We start from the raw sequence: 16219 nt of genomic DNA on the forward strand, positions 1-16219 counted from the left end.
GCATCTGACAACTGGGCCTCTGTGCTATGCCTTCACTCATCCACTTTTTGTTTCAGCCATGTGGGTTGTGTGACTGTTCTGCTTTCTGGACCTGGGAGAGGGCGGGATATGATAACCCTTCCTTGACAGGAGTCAAGAGCCTTTCTAGGTTGGGCCACATCCAAGGCTCAACTCTCTTGTCCTCTTGCCACAAGACCCGAAAGCTTGGGGGAAGGTCATTGGGAATCCATGTTGCTAAGGAGTCCAGACCCATCATTCACTGCTGGGTCTTCAGGTTCAAAGAAGCACTCTGGTGCCTCTGAAATGGTCCTCTCAGGCCCCAACCTGGTAGGAAACTGAAAGGAAAGACATGGATTCCTGGAAGGGAACTGGAGCTGTTGAGAAGAACTGCAAGCCTCAACACAAAGAAAGAGTGACTCCATCCATGTGTTCCACCTGATCAATAAGAAAGGGAAGTGGTGAAATGTCTAAGAGGCTGTGATGTTCCTAGGGCTGTCTATGCAGCTGCAGAACAGCAGAGCAGTCCACAGTTTTGTTTTGTTTTTAATGTAGAGTAGGAATATTTCAAACCTACAAGACCTTGCCTGCAGGCAAGGCAGGGAAATGCCAATTGCTTAACCAGAGGCCCAGACTAGGTAGAACCTGAGACTGATTACAACAGAGACAGGAGGAAAACAAGAAGGGCCCCTCAGGCCCAGGAGTCATTCATTTTTCCTGAAAAGATAACCTGTTGCCAAGTGGATGGACAGGGAAGCCTCTCCCATGTGCTAAATTAAGGTAGTCCCCTGTGCAAGCACCAGTCGTTTCCGACTCTGGGGTGACGTTGCTTTCACAACGTTTTCACAGCAGACTTTTTACAGGGTGGTTTGCCATTGCCTTCCCCAGTCATCTACGCTTCCCCCTCCAGCTGGGTACTCATTTTCCCGACCTCAGAAGGATGGAAGGCTGAGTCAACCTGGAACAGGCTACCTGAACCAGCTTCCACTAGGATCGAACTCAGGTCATGAGCAGAGGGCTCGGACTGCAGTACTGCAGCTTTACCACTCTGCGCCATGGGGCTCATTGTTCTAAATTAGGAATAAATAAATAAATATCTAAAATTAGGTCAAGTAAGTAGTCGTAGTCAGCCATATTTTTCCTATGAACTTTACAAGTCAAAAGGCTAAAAGATTGCCTGGAAACACACACAAGCCAAGATGAAACACATGAAGCTGCCTTACACAAATTCACACCGCTGGCCTGATTATCCCAATATTGTCCACTCTAGCAGCAGCCTCCCAAGATCTCTGGAAGACAAATGCCCCGGTCTTCTAACTGAACACTTACTTAAAACCACCGTCTTCTGTATGCAAAAACATGTAACATCCCCCCACTCCCCAGGACTCTGCATTCTGCACATATACAGATTGTTACTCAACGTTTCAATGTTACACATATACAACTGTTACTCAAAAACCTCAGTCACTTTGAGAGGAGATATGAACATAAAAGGAGCCCTGCTGGCCAGCATCCTGTTTCACAGTTGCCAACCAGTTACTCTGGAGGGTCAAGAACAGTGTACAGAGGCTGAGATCTTCCCCTGATGCATTGGGATTCAGAGGTTTACTGCCTCTGAATGTGGAGGTTCCTTTTAGTCACTGTGGCTAGTAACCACTGATAGACCTTTTTCTCCATGAATCTGTCTAATCACCATTTAAAGCCATTTATGCCTGTGGCCATCGCTACATCCTTTAGCAGTGAATTCCACTTCTTAATCACTTCTTGTGTAAGGAAGTATTTTCTTTTGTCCCTCCTGAATCTACTACCCATCAATTTCATTCAGTGTCCCTGAATTCTAGTATTAGGGGAGGTGGAGAAAAAGTTATCTCTGTCCACTTGCTCTACCCTGTGCATAATGTTATAAACCTCTATGATGCCCCTCCCAGCTGTCTCTTTTCTAAACTGAGAAACTCTCCAGCCTTTTCTCATAGGAAAGGTGCTCCAACCCCCTAATCATCTTGGTTGCCCTCTTCTGCACGTCTTCCAATTCTGCAATGTCCTTCGAGAGATGCAGCAACCAGAGCACACAGTCTTCTATCTTCTAAATGAGGCTTTACCATAGGTCTACACAGGGACACATCAATTATTATTATTATTAATTTTTAATTTTCTGGGCTCTTTTGCTGTTTTATTTTCAAACCCATTCCTAATGATCTCCAGCTTTTCATGCTGAAGGATGACTCAACAGGAAGCCAAACCACCTACCTTTCAGATTGCCAAGAATGTCTCTGGCCTCCTGGAGCGTGTTGTTCCCCTTCCTGGCTGCTTCTTCGGCCAGAGCTTTGGCAGCATCTGCTCGAGCCAGCAGCTGATCAGCAGTCTAAGCAAACACAGGGCACATTAGTGCACACCCCTTTTCCATTCCACAAATATATACATCTAGCCACACTCCAGTGCTCAAAACTCCAAAGCTTGTTCGGGTTTATTGTAAAGAGGCAGCCTAGGGCTTAAGAGCAGGCACTAAAAGTGAGACAAAGCTGGACTGAATCTAATTCAGTGACAATTATAAAAGCCCCCAAAGGCAGCTATTAAAATGCTTCTGAAAGGGGCTCAAAGCTTGGGACATCAGCAAATGTGAAGGCAGAAGAAGTTCCCTAACTGGAGGAAAGAATTTGAGAACACACGTCTTCCCACCCCTTTCGACTGACTGATGTGGTAGGAGCAGATGATAGAGATGATAACAGAGCACCAGGAAGGTAATGGTCTCCAAGGTACAATGGGCCTGAGATGCTCAAAGCAGCTCACAAAAAAATTAAAGAGCGAAGGCTGTGAAACAAGTTTCAGCTGCTGTTTTAAAAGCATTTCTTAAAATTGTTAAAAAGAGAGGATGCTTTCTAAGGAAGACACAACTGCTATGAAAGACACAAGGCCCTCTCATCCCTGTTTTTGAGAGATGACTTTGCTCTTCTCAGCAACATGCATTTGGTGCTTATAGCTGTCATGATCCATTCTGGCTTACTTCCAAAGCAGTTTGCACCCTATTTGAAATGCCTGAATGCCAATTCATCTTTTATACAGCAAACAATTATCTGCAGCACAAAATATTGTATTGAGTGGTGCAGGATTATAAGCACATGGAGAAGCTAGGCTTCCCCGGTGTTGAACCACTGTTTGCTGTATTCATTTCACAGTGGGTTTACAGCAGATGTCAAAACATGATGCCAAATGCACTTCTTGTGTAAAGTACTATCTTGTACTATCAAGTTTCAGCAGCCCACTGGAGTAATAGAGCATAGCCACCTTTCACACCAGAATGCAAAACAGCCCAGCAGCCCATTTGGTCACCGAAGGAGAAAAGTATCAGGCTCCTGCTGAGAGTCCAAGAGCCCGTTTTATGATGTATCCCCAAAGTTATGCCAGTTCCCCATCTATGGTGGCTCAGGTTGAGGTGGAGAGATGACAAAACTTCCCCAGGGCCGGCTCTGGTACAGAAGGGAGTGCAAGAAAACAAAGCTATTGTCCTCAGGAAGAATTCCTGGGTCTGGGTCTATGCCTCCTTCTTTGTAATATAATATCAAAGACTTCCCCCACTAAAAGAGACATAGCATTTCTTCACTCAGCTCATCTTATAGCTGCCTTATACTGGATCAGAACACTGGCTAATCAACAAAGTCAATACTGTGTAATCGGACTGGTGACCACGGTTGTCCCAGATCTCATGCTGAGATCTTTTATAAAACCAACTACCCAAGTCTTTTAGCTGGAGGCTGAATCTGGAACCTTCTGCGTGCAAAGCAGGTACTCTATCCCTGAGCCACAGTCCTTTCTTCTCCACTTTATAGCTTCTCTACTTTCAGCCCAGCACTTCCCCTTCACATATCTATCTCCTGGTCATTTATCCTGTACCTCAAAGTATAAACCCGGTTCTCCCCCCTTCCCCAACAATGAACCTGAAATTGGCCTTCCAAATCAAGCAGAGCAGGCTCCTGAATTGACATAAATCTTCAAGAACATTGCTGAAGAGTTCTGAACATCTGGCCCCCACACTTCTGCAAAGTTAACCAGTTGTCAGAAATGTAAGAACAGTTAAATATATCACCCTGGCTATTGCATATTTTAGGGGTTCGTCAGTGATGCAACTGACCTGCTGTTCCGTCTTTCCTTTCTCCAAAAGATTTTTCACTTCAAGTTCTTTCCCTTTCATGTCTTCAATAAGATCCTCATAATTCCTCAGCTTCCTGCTAATTAGCTGATCTAAGTCTCTGGCTTCCTCCTTGATCTTCTTTGCCTCTTTCTGCACATGCCACGATTTTTTTAAAAAAAAGAAAAAGAAAAAACAGGAAGTAAAACTGTGAATATGGAAGACTGCAGTGTTACATTTTCAAGAAGAAATTAGAAATTCAACATACAATTGGACAACATGGATCAGTACACCCTTTAGAGCAGTGGCCTTCAACCTAGAGGTCAAGACCTTCAATTTAGGTCACTGAGCCCAACATGCTGGGTTGTAAGCCTCTACAGTCACCTTTTTAAATGCTAGTGCACACATTTAAGGAACAACATCCTGTTTCTCTTTGCATGTGAGCTGAGAAGTTGAGGACAGAGAGGTGAAGAGGATTCCTTCTGAGTAAAAGCACATATTTTCCCCACCACATGCCTCTAATGTCAGGTGAGTGTGGTGTTACATTACTTCCTGTGACATGCTTGCAACTCAGTGGGTCACATGCTGCCACCTGGGAGTTAAAGGTGGGTTCCCAAGGGTCAGGAAAGTTTGAATGCCAGTGCAGGATCATTACTTACTATGTGCAGCGCATCCTGAAAATGCTTATATGGTGGGCAGAATCCACTTCCATTCCCACCCCCAGTTGCTCTGGACATAACTCAGGGGAACGACATGGCTTTGTTTAACCTCCAACTTGGGTAAGGAGTAGACTGAGCCCCTACTGTATCATACTATATAAGCCATTTCCTTTTCCCTAGCTTATTCAATCACACCAGCTGTTGCAATAGAGTCTCTGTTGGTCCTGGGACGCTGACATGAGCATTCACAGCAGTACCCGGAAGTGTTCATAATTACTGGAACGACATTTCCCATGGTCTTTGTATCTCTGGACACCAGACTAAGTTACAAGAAGACAAACACTGAAAGATACAACACACTTCCCAGCAAGGAACTTAGATTTTTCCCTTATAATTAATTCCCTTTTTCATATTTTCAAACACTTTTGGAAAACGTCCAAGTATTGTAAGCACAGGGATGAACTTACCAGAAATTTAAAAAATGGCTGCATTATGAAGTTTGCAGACAATTATCCCATAGCTAGAGCTGAGAGCTTGAACCATTACCCCTGCTATAAGGTACAAAAAGTTACTACCATTGTATTCACTCGGAATCTGCCTAAAAGTTCCACAGGCTAAAGGGGGAAAGATGGTTCTCACTGATCCCCACTCTCCCCCCGCCAATGCTATTCCTGGGGTTGTCCTGTAGAGGAGCAGCATTTTGGGGGGCTGCGGCAGGAGAAAAGATAGGGGAGGAAATCCACCTGTGACCATTTTAGGCAAGATCCAACTCACTGTCATTTTAAGGCTTCCACAGTCATAATGCCTTACTATACTGTTCAAGGCAGCCTAACTCAACATACCTCTAGACCTTCTGTATCCACAATTGGTAGGCTGGTGAGATTAGCATAGATCTGCAGAGCTTTGTTTCCAGCTTCCTCTGCTTCAGCATGGACCTTGTTTGCCTGCTTTTCCAGATCTCGGGAAATGTCCTTTGCTTGATTATACCTAAGAGAGAGAGAGAGAGAATCACATCAATCTGGCTCACTGATCTCACCATGGGTGAGAAACATCCCAGTTTCAAATCCTGAGAACACTACCTACACTTTACACTTTTCAGAATCCAATTAAGGCTTTTTGTATTCTGGGCTTTTTAAGCATTCGTGTATAATTTTGTTTTGATCCTTTCAGTTTTTCATCCTGCAGTCTTGTTTGCTGTTGTGAAGCTATCGTGGTTCACGTCTGAAGACATCATTTGTCATTTTCCCACATTACATTTTTAGATGCACGTAGAAAAATAATCTTCAGACTCACAAGAGTTTTGGCTGATAAGAGCTTTTTACTGATAAATCCTATATGTCAAATGTTTCTGAGTCAGCCTGATGTAGTGCTTCAAGTGTTGCACTAGGATCTAGGAGCCCCAGGTTCAAATCCTTGCTCTCCTATAAAGCTTGCCGATTGAGCTTTGGCCGCTTGTGGACTCTCAGTCTAAACAAACTCACAGAGTAAAATGAGGGTAAAATGGAGGAGGGGAGACCAATGTAGGCTGCTCTAAATTCCTTGGAAGAAAGGTGAGATGAAAATGTACTGAATGAAAATAAATGAAGTCTGCTGCAGTGTAATACAGTGGTTGGAAGTTCCGAATCACCCTGGTTCAAACCTTGCTACCTCCATGAATTTACCAAGTGGTTGCAGGCAAATTATTTTCTCTCTCAGCATGCCCCACCCTTCCACCACAATATGAGAATAATACTGACCTACCATGCTGTAAAGATTACAGTGAGAATGTACATGAGATTCTTTGAACAGTGTGAACTGGATATGTGTGAACTCCAATTCAATGTCCTGTAATAGTACACTTTTGAATATGTATTTTTTTATACTTCCTGAATTGCTCTATTACAACTTCAGGGGAGCAATTAAAATGTAACAGTGCTAATCCTCTTAAGTCCTGATTACTCTGAGCTCCTTTGTGCCTTAGGAATTGTCTTCTCCTTCATCTTTCCATTTTGCTCCTTCACATCAGCTAGAGAGAGCTTGTTCTTATCAGTACTAGAGTGAGATCAGTAAGGGTGCACACACTATGGAACAGTGAAACGGATGCTTACCCTTACTTAAACATATTCTTCACCTCCCTCTCTCTTTTTTTTTTGCTTGCTGGTTTATAGTCTTAGGAAGGGTTTGGGGGGTTTTTTTGGTAAACGCTGATGACGAAGGGTCAAGATCTGACCGCCATTAGTTATTTTCTCCTTCAAAATTATTGTTTTCTTTGGTGTCCATCTGTTTCTGGGTAATATTTATGATTTTACTGAAAACTGATATATTGAGCACTGGCTTTAGAGCTCTCAAGCAGAAGGAGCAACTAAGAAAAATAAATAATTCTGCTATAGATGTTTTGTTTAATAATAACCAGGCCAAAATAACTCATGAAGGCTTTTAATTGACTATTTCTCTTTATCTTATTTTTTACCTTTTTCACGCCCATTTTATTGGTTGCTGGTTTAAAACCCTACTTATTACTTTAATTTACTGAATCTGAATTTAATTGTTCTACAGATACACACTTAAAAAAAAAAAGTAATAAAAGTTTATTCCTGTTAGCTGCTTCAGGCACGCCCTGGAGGATGTAATATAGAAATCCTTTAAATAAATAAATAATATTGTGAACTAGATTGGGCAACACAATTTAAGTTTATCAATTAAAAGATAATAAAAGTAAGACGGAGAGTTCTCTTAACGCTATTGCATCATCACCTCTACACCTTCTACACCAGACTTACTTTCTGTTAAGGTCACTGATGTCATTCGCTGTTTGATTCTCCCCTGCCAATGTGTCTAAGAGCAGTTTATACGCTTGTGCTGATGTATCATTCGCTTCTTTGGCTATGCGCACAATGTCATCTGCTTCTTGCTTGTGCCTGGAGCAAAATTATTAGAAGAGGAAAGCAAGCTGTCAAGAAACCGTTTCCCTTCCAAGCACCCTTACTGGTGGCCTAAACATGAGGCGTTGTTTCTGAACGGACTAGCATGCCACGCATCCTACCCTTAGGCTGCAGAACATTCCTCAGCCTAAGTGACACCTGTCAAAGGAACAGCCTTCTAAGTTGGAAGGAGGCTCCTTAAGCTGGAAAAATGGTTCAAACTTTGCTCAGCGGAGCAGTATGAACCAGTCCAGTAATCTATATATCTAATAGCGATGTGCGGCCCCCATCTGTGGATACCTAAATCCGCAGATCGGGGCCACTCAGATGCTAAGCATATTTTCCTGTAAACTTGAGACTCCCCAGGTTGTAGAAAAATGTGAAATCAAAAATGAAATATACAAATCCCCTGTTTGCACACAGTGGCAGCTACTGTGGGTCAAGGTGTGGTGGCAGTGGATGTGAGCAGCCGGGCTCAGAAGTAGGAGGTGGGGCCTGGAGTTGTACCAGGCTCAGTGACTGCGGGGAGGTTACGGGATTTCCTCCGCTTGTATTCTCTAATTCTCTGGTTTAGATAACAGTGCATGGATTGTGCCTGAGTATATAATCTGACTGAAAGCCAGTCTGTAGAACCCTTTCTGGCAAAGCTTGCCAAAAAGATAAGGACAAGGCAGGTGATCCTGTGGTTTATACTCTCATCTATTGACCTGGGAAGGATAAAGACGCACAAGAGAAGCAATTAGGAGCATTATGTTGCGGTCAGGTTCACTGGGACCTCTGTTTCTCTCCAGGAGTGCCACATGCTCCAGCTGGCAGTGCCAAAAATTGGCCATCAGCAGGGCTTTTTTTGTAGCAGAAATTCCTTTGCATATTAGGCCACACACCCCTGATATAGCCAATCCTGGATCTTACAGTAGCGCCCTGTAAGCTCTTGGAGGATTGGTCACATCAGGGGTGTGTGGCCTAATATGCAAAGGAGTTCCTGCTACAAAAAAATGCCCTGGCCATCAGTGATTTAAATTCTGTAAGCAGGTGCACTCTACCAGATGGGAAGTGTTAAGATAAGGATTCCCACCCAATGTCTAGCAAAAAAATCTTACAAGACCAAATGTTTCATGGTATAAGCTCTCAAAAATCCTGCTGGTCTCTAGGTGCTACTGGACTTGAATTTAGCTGTTCCACAGCAGACCAAAATGGCTACTCTCCTGAAACTAGGTCACTAGACACACTGATGAAGGTACTTAAGTTTCAATGGTATTTAATTGCACTGAAACACAAGGAAAAGAGCCAGGTCACACTGCAGGTCATACTCTTGCTGCTGCTTCTCACAAGGCATTTTAATATCTGGGAAGAGATATGGCAGAGCACAAAACATGTGTAGTACATGGAGCTTTTAACTGCCTTTTCCTTTTGAAATGAAACATGAGCGGGAATCTATCAATCAATGTTTGCTATGAATTTTAAAAAATGGGTGGGCCGCACTTTATACATCTCTCCACAATTTGTACATGTGCATTCAGGTAACAGCCTGCTGTTACTTGAATATAATCAGAACTCAACACAACAAGAACTGGAATAATGAGTTCTCCATCAGGAGGCCATCTTTTCTATTGCCGAACACTTCTTTTTTTTTTTAAGGGCAGAAGGACAGAAGACTAGAGTGAGCAAAGGCTAAGATTCTGGAGATTATAAAAACACAGGATGCTCCACACAGTACCCCCAGGGGTTGAGGGGGGATCATAAACACAGTGGTTCTATGTAACAGGCTGGGCAGTTAAGGGGGGGCATGGCTGGAGAAAGAAAGCAAAATTCTGGGGGGGGGGGGGAGCAGAAAAGATAAAGCGTTATGTCACCTAGTAATACCTCAATGAAGACATAGCTGGAGTTAAAGCACAGAATCCCCACTGGCATGCCATGGGCCTTACCGCTGAGCTAGCTGACGGGCCTCTTCTACCAGGAGAGTCATATTGTTGGGATCGCTGATTCCTTCTGGTGAAGGAATAGTCTGGAGAACAAACCAAATGCACTTTCAAGAGCCATTTAAAAAAAACACTTTCAACTCAACAGAAACAAAAAATACAAGCAACAGTGGTTCATATATTTAAAGTGTACTGGCATCTAACAAGGAGTTTATAAGAGAATCTAGTAATATGGTGCTCCTCCCCCCCACCCCCAAGACTATGGTGAAGCCATAGTCTCTCTCTAGGGAGGGGAGTGTCAGTTTTTTGAGCTCTAGAACATTCCCAAATTGCCTCTATGCACATAAATGGGACTATACACAGACTCTGAAGCTTAAAATATAAATTATTGTCCATACATTGAAAATATATTGACTTAAGACTAAATACAGCCATAATAAATGAATGCTAAGTGGCCACTAGTGGAGGGGGGAAATCACCTCTGGCTCAGGTCCTGCTTTTCTCTCTGAAAGGCTGAAGGCCACTACAAGTGTCAAAATATAAGGAGAGGCCAGGAATACTCCAAGACATAAAAACCAGGGATATTAAAATTATGGAAGCTAGATTTCCCATACTTAAACATATTTTACATCAGAAAATTATAAACTTTACATTTAAAAGCACATAGCAATTTACTCTCAAATCTAAAACAGTTTTTGCTTGAATTTTTGGTTACATAAATGAAATCATCTGTTAGATCTCTATCAGGCACACAACAACTACAATTTCTAAGTTTACTGCACTGTTTATTGTAGTCTAGTGTCAACATGTCAGACTAGGATCTGGAAAAGCTAGGTTCAAATCCCCGCTCTGCCACAGAAACCTGCTGGGTGAATCTGGGAGAGTTACACACTCTCCGTTTAACCTACCTCACAGGGTTGTTGTGAGGATAAAACAGGAGAGAATAATAGAAGCACTTTGGGCCTCCAGTGGGGTGAAAGGCCAGGCATAAATGAAGTAAATAAAATGAGGAAGTTGGATGAGTGAATCCTTTCAGCCCCCAAGAAGCTGGTTCTAGAACAGGGCAATGTACAATTGATCATTGTGCAATTATGGAAATGTGCTATGTTAACATCAATTCCTTTATGCATTTCCTTGTGTTTCTCTCATACTCAGAGATATGCATGGCAAGACAATGACATGCTATGCATTCTTCCAAATGTATGTGGCATGGAAAGGATGCAAGGCTGCCAATATCTACAAGTTTAACATGCAACAGTATTGAACAGCATTTGAGTACTAAGAGACAATGGCATTATTCATTCCAGGGGAATGAAGAAATTTAACAGCGCTTGCATTCTTGTTAATTGTCCATATAAAAAATTGAGTTTTCAAAATTCAGGAATTTCTCCTCTACAATTAATCTTTCCGAGGGATCAGCAACATGACTGAATACTGCTTTTCAAAATGCCCTGCCTGCCCCGCCCAGTAGAGTGTTCAGAGGCAAAAAAGGTTATGTAAAAAGAGGCTATGTCTGTAGCAGTGGGATTTTCCAGCCAGCACACTCACAAGGGTGAGCACTGGGGGCTGGGTCTTGACCTTCTACTCAGACTCCATTCATAAATCAGGATTATAAGAAATCTCACCATTGAACAGTAAAGCATAGTAGCTGTATATTTAGCAGTTATTTCAAACAGCAAGCTTCAATTGAAAGAAAAAAGAAAAGCACTTTCAATTTTGTCTTGCATACTTGTCCTGTATCATTTTTTAAAATTTCAAAACTGTTCATTCTGTACATTCAAAGTACACTGTCATGCTCTGCATTTACTGAAGAAAAAGATCAGAGGAAGAGGAGATTCATTTAGCCCAAGCTTCTGCATGGGCATTTGGAAGTAGGCAATTCAGAATAGGGTGTATTTCCAAGAAGTGTAGCCAGGGCTTTTTTTGAGCAGGAACATACAGGGACGCAGTTCCGGCTGCCTTGGTGTCAGGGTGTGTGGCCTAATATGTAAAAGAATTCCTGCTGGGCCTTTTCTACAAACAGCCTGGTGCAAAATAATGGTGGTGTTGGTGGGTGTGGCCTAATATGCAAATGAGTTCCTGCTGGGCTTTTTCTGCAAAAAAAGGCCTTGAGTGTAGATAGGATTACTGCCTTCGGCAAGAAGCTGTTTTACTGCAAACCAGGCTATTCCTAGCACTGTGTATAGTTTGAGGTGCTTAAAAATGAGGCAGCAATGGAACTCTAAATATGGGCCCAGAAAAGACTAATCCTGCAAACTAAATTGTGCAAATTAAGCAATTTGCATTGCATTCTCATTTTATATAATACTGCATTTTGTACTGTGTGGCATCATTTACTTTGGTTTTTCTGGCTACAGGGAGCAGCAAACCATAACCTGTCTAGTGCAAATGTTATTCAAGCAACCTACCTGGGCTTTGAGATTCCACTAGGCATTGCTTATATAGCTTTCCAAGCATACAGAAGCTTGCACGAAAAAACAACAAAAAGATAGCCAATATTCATTTTACAAATGTCAGCATACCTATATAGTCATGACTACTTCAATCAGGTGGCATGGAATTTCAGAACTGAGCACAGAACTCACTCACCACTTTGCCAATTGCTGCTGATGCTTTTGACAGCTTATCTGAAGCAGTTTTGATCAGTTCAGCTGTGTCATCCACTCGATTGCGGGCTTGCTCGGCAAGGTTTTCCGTATCTGCTACTGTCTTCTGGATATTCCTCAACCTGCCAAGTTGGCCGGACAAGGTTCTGTTGATTTCATTGAGACGATCCATCAGGCCCTGATCTACATCTAAATGGAGATGTAAAATTTCCAGAAATATTGAAGCCATGGGGGGAAACACACACACACACACACAAAGAAACATTTTGTTTTAGGAAAACAGAAATTTGGGGTTTTTTTTAAAACAATGTACGCAATATTTGCTTTCCTGTTTACTGACTCAACAACATAAAATGGATCATTTCTACCTTAATCACCATATTAAATTGTACTTTTTGGTATATTTATGGAATTTAAAATTATAAATATCTTCATTTTCTACAAGAAAAATTACAGGTATACGCAAATAAGAATTGCAAATTGAGGCATCCTATGCTACCAGAGCACATTTATCGTTGTCATCTGACAGACAGGAAAAAATAAAAGTACAAAGCAGAAAAATTCTGTAGTAAATACAAACAAATGTATAATTTGGACAGAAATGCTCTCAGTCACAACAGGTAGCATTGCCAACACGTCTAGATATTAAGCTAAACTTTGCAGTTCTGAAAATACTGAACTCTACTAACGTATCATTAAACACATTACAGCAAATTAATGACAGGCAAAATTATTTAACCTAAACAAAAAAAAGAATGTTGTATATAGCATGAGAGTTAAAAGTTTGGGGTTTTTTTGAAAATGTTCCCTAAAATTTCAGATTTTTCCAAAAAAATTCTTAGATCTGGAATGAGTGAAATGGTTTGTACTACAATATAGTTCTCACTTAAAAAGAAATTTTCCCAGTTTTCCATTGGATAACCTGATGAATTTCTCATACTTTTTCATGCTATACACTTTGAGCATGAAAAACTTTGCCTTAAGAAGTATCTTATCCATTTAAAAAGAGAAAAAACTACAGATGAATTTCTTTTTAGTGTTCCTCCAAATTTTCCATTTTCCCCTGTTAGTAAAATGGGGGGAATGCTTTCCTTCCAAATTTTTCTAATTTTTATCTGGGTCCTCACATCTCTACATCTGAGACAGGCAATATAATAATAAACGTGGATAATCATAAACAAGTTTTCTTCATTTGCCACATTTCTATTAATTGCTCAAGCATGAAAATAAGGCAACTTTGAACAGGTGTTATTGATTTATTCCTTTAACTAAAAGATGTGAAAGGAAGTGCAAAAAAAATGCACTGGCTTCCAGATGCTGCTGAGATTTAGACAGTTTGCCAAGGACTAGGTAATTGTGAAGCTGAAATAACCTTGAATGAAAAATTATCCTGATGTTGAGCATTAATTTGAGGAAGCTGCCTTCAGAAATCCTAAAACATCTCTAGACTTCTTCAAAGACCACTAGAATGGTTACAGAACAAACTTCAAATTCCTCACTCCAGCTCACTTGTATGAAACCTCTGGCTTTTCTCAACTCCAACAAAGAAAATGCAAAGAATAAGCCTTCCTTTATGCATCTTTTAAATTACCATCTTTAGAAAAGGGATTTTAAAATTTGGTCTCAAAGAGACATAAAAATATCCAAGTCCTTCTTATCATGTCAAGTACTGGAGGCATACTATCCAAACATTAGTTTCAAAGACCCTGCATCCCATGAAACATGTTATGGGTGAATAAACAGTGCTGAGATATTCTTAGGAGTAAAGAAAGTTATCCACTGACCTTTGTTGTTCTGGGCCTTCTGAAGCAAGTCCATGACCTCTCTCTCTGCTTCCTTCAACCTGTCTTCAAAGGCCTGATCTGTTATGGTCTCATCACCTGTTCCTAGGTTGGCTATAAGATTTTCCAGCTCCTGTAACCTCTCTCGCTGCTCTGCCACCTAAGCAGGAATGAGAGACAGAAGGAAAGGTTAAGGGGAGAAATGTTTGTGTCCTAGTGCAGTAGAGACAGGTCATTTAAGACTCCAGCAAATGTTGCTTGGTCTCTGTGCAGGTAGGTTATAGGTAGGAAAAATAGGATTCCACACGGCTGCAAACCTTTGGGTCACTACCACAGAATTCTCATGAGGCCAGGCATCTATTAAACTTATCAAAAGCCCATTACAGAAAGCCTGAAAAGATGTATAGAAAGCATCTAGGCAAGATGTAATGTCAACACTCAACATGGAACAGCCTGCCTGAGGAGGTCAGCAAGGCAGCCATATGTGAAGCAGAATTGCTCAGGAGGGCATTTCTACAAAGATAGCTGGGTATACTATAGTGGAATGGTTCAGGAAGGGAACAGGACTCTGCACTATTCCACTGTGTATGATAGGTATTAAGTCACCTCATTATTGAAATAATTGGAGTTCCAGAAGCTTTTCATGCTAGCAAAGGACTGGCAAAGTAAAAAAAAAAAACCACAGGAAATTATTGCTTACCACAAGTACCACAATGCTTACAAAGGCAAAATAGATGGCTCTGACCAAAGAAAGCGCATACAGGTTACCACTTCACAGCCCTCCTATATTCTCCCATCTGGAGACAGAGACTGCTAAAGCCAGATGGCTAAATAGTTTTTTGTTTCTCTTAAGTGACCCTAGAAGGGGCAGACTGTCAAAGGTGGGACTATACATTCCCTAGAAGGTATTTTTTTTCTCTCTTCCATTTTGCTCTTCCCTCTGGATGAGCACAAGCCATGAAGGACAATGCCTTCAATGGGAGAAGTCCAAAGTGAGATTGAAGGCAATGAAGAACTTTTAAATGCTTAAACTTCACCAATTAGTACATTATATAAATATAACACCTGCTAGGATCAGTATAGAGTTTAGGGCTAGAAGGACTGTGTGTTCACCTTTTCTTCATAACATTGCTCAGCCTGATGCTGTACAGACCATCTGTATGCTTTTTATTCATTTCTGAACTTTCTTACAATTTGAATGCTCAGAGCCTGCTCTCTGGACTCACACCACATTTATCTGGTCCACCTATCTAAAGAGCAGTGAAGGGTGAACTTGACATCTCTGGAGCTGGAATGCTCCAAAGTACAAAACATGGAGTAAAAGTTAAAAGGTTCAAAAACAATGCAAGAAATAAGAACAAGAGCAAAAGAACTAAAACAAAACACTCTAGTCCAATTGCTAGTAGAGACTTAAAACAGAGACACATATCCCTAATGTAACTAAGGCTCTCTCCACTTAAAACCTCTGGGTGAATAAAGAGATTTGGGGAGCACATACAGGTGGCCTGGCAAATGAACATTCATGAAAACTTGGAGTTTGTGACTGTTACATTTGTTATTTTAGCATAAATTCCATATTGCTCCACACCCGCTTGTGTTGTACCCCAATCCCAACTTATTTCCCAGCCAACAAAGTCAGCAAGGCATGAACACACAATTCCCAACCTTATCTTTCACCAGCCTGTAACAGGCAGGACACTCTTGGCAGCCTGGCCAGGACCGGTTGTAGAAGTAGTTCTCTTCACACTGGTCACAGCGAGTCCCCACAAAGCCTTGTTTGCACTCACAGCGACCATCCTCTTTGCACTGGAGGGAATGGGAACCCTCAGGGTCACAGTCACAAGCTAAGGAAAAGCAAGAAGAGTAAAAATCATGATGAGGTAGAGACAAGAAGACAATGAAACTTGACTCAATTGATCTCTTCCTAAATGTACACAAAGAGCTCTATGGTACTGTAAAGACTGACAAAGACTGAAACACCACTAATATTTGTTAGACGTAAAGGTTTCAGGTGTGTTACAAAGACACATGAACAAAACCCTTAGAATCATGGCTCGAAAGTGCTGTCAAGTCACAATTGCCTTATGCAACACTATAGGGTTTTCAAGGCAAGAGATGTTCAGAGATGGTTGGCCACTTCCAGTCTCCATGTAGTGACCCAAGTATTCCTTGCAGGGCCTTCCATCTAGATCAGGGGTGTCAAACTCATTTGTTATGAGGGCCAGATCTGACAT

At 41.6% G+C, this 16219-nt stretch overlaps 1 protein-coding gene across 1 annotated transcript in view; it reads right to left on the reverse strand.

Annotated features, from left to right (window-relative positions):
- The window catches only part of LAMC1 (laminin subunit gamma 1), a 157838-nt gene that overhangs the window by 7297 nt on the left and 134322 nt on the right, over positions 1-16219 (reverse strand). The window contains exons 17-24 of the mRNA XM_060232417.1: positions 15651-15829; positions 13989-14145; positions 12188-12393; positions 9605-9684; positions 7539-7676; positions 5622-5766; positions 4124-4273; positions 2245-2359 (exon numbers count right to left, since the gene is read on the reverse strand). Of these exons, the coding sequence (XP_060088400.1) occupies positions 2245-2359; positions 4124-4273; positions 5622-5766; positions 7539-7676; positions 9605-9684; positions 12188-12393; positions 13989-14145; positions 15651-15829 (1170 nt within the window). The remainder of the gene's footprint in view (positions 1-2244; positions 2360-4123; positions 4274-5621; positions 5767-7538; positions 7677-9604; positions 9685-12187; positions 12394-13988; positions 14146-15650; positions 15830-16219) is intronic.

The sequence above is a fragment of the Heteronotia binoei genome, chromosome 2 (genome assembly GCF_032191835.1).
Source record: "Heteronotia binoei isolate CCM8104 ecotype False Entrance Well chromosome 2, APGP_CSIRO_Hbin_v1, whole genome shotgun sequence".
Classification (NCBI taxonomy): Eukaryota; Metazoa; Chordata; class Lepidosauria; order Squamata; family Gekkonidae; genus Heteronotia; species Heteronotia binoei.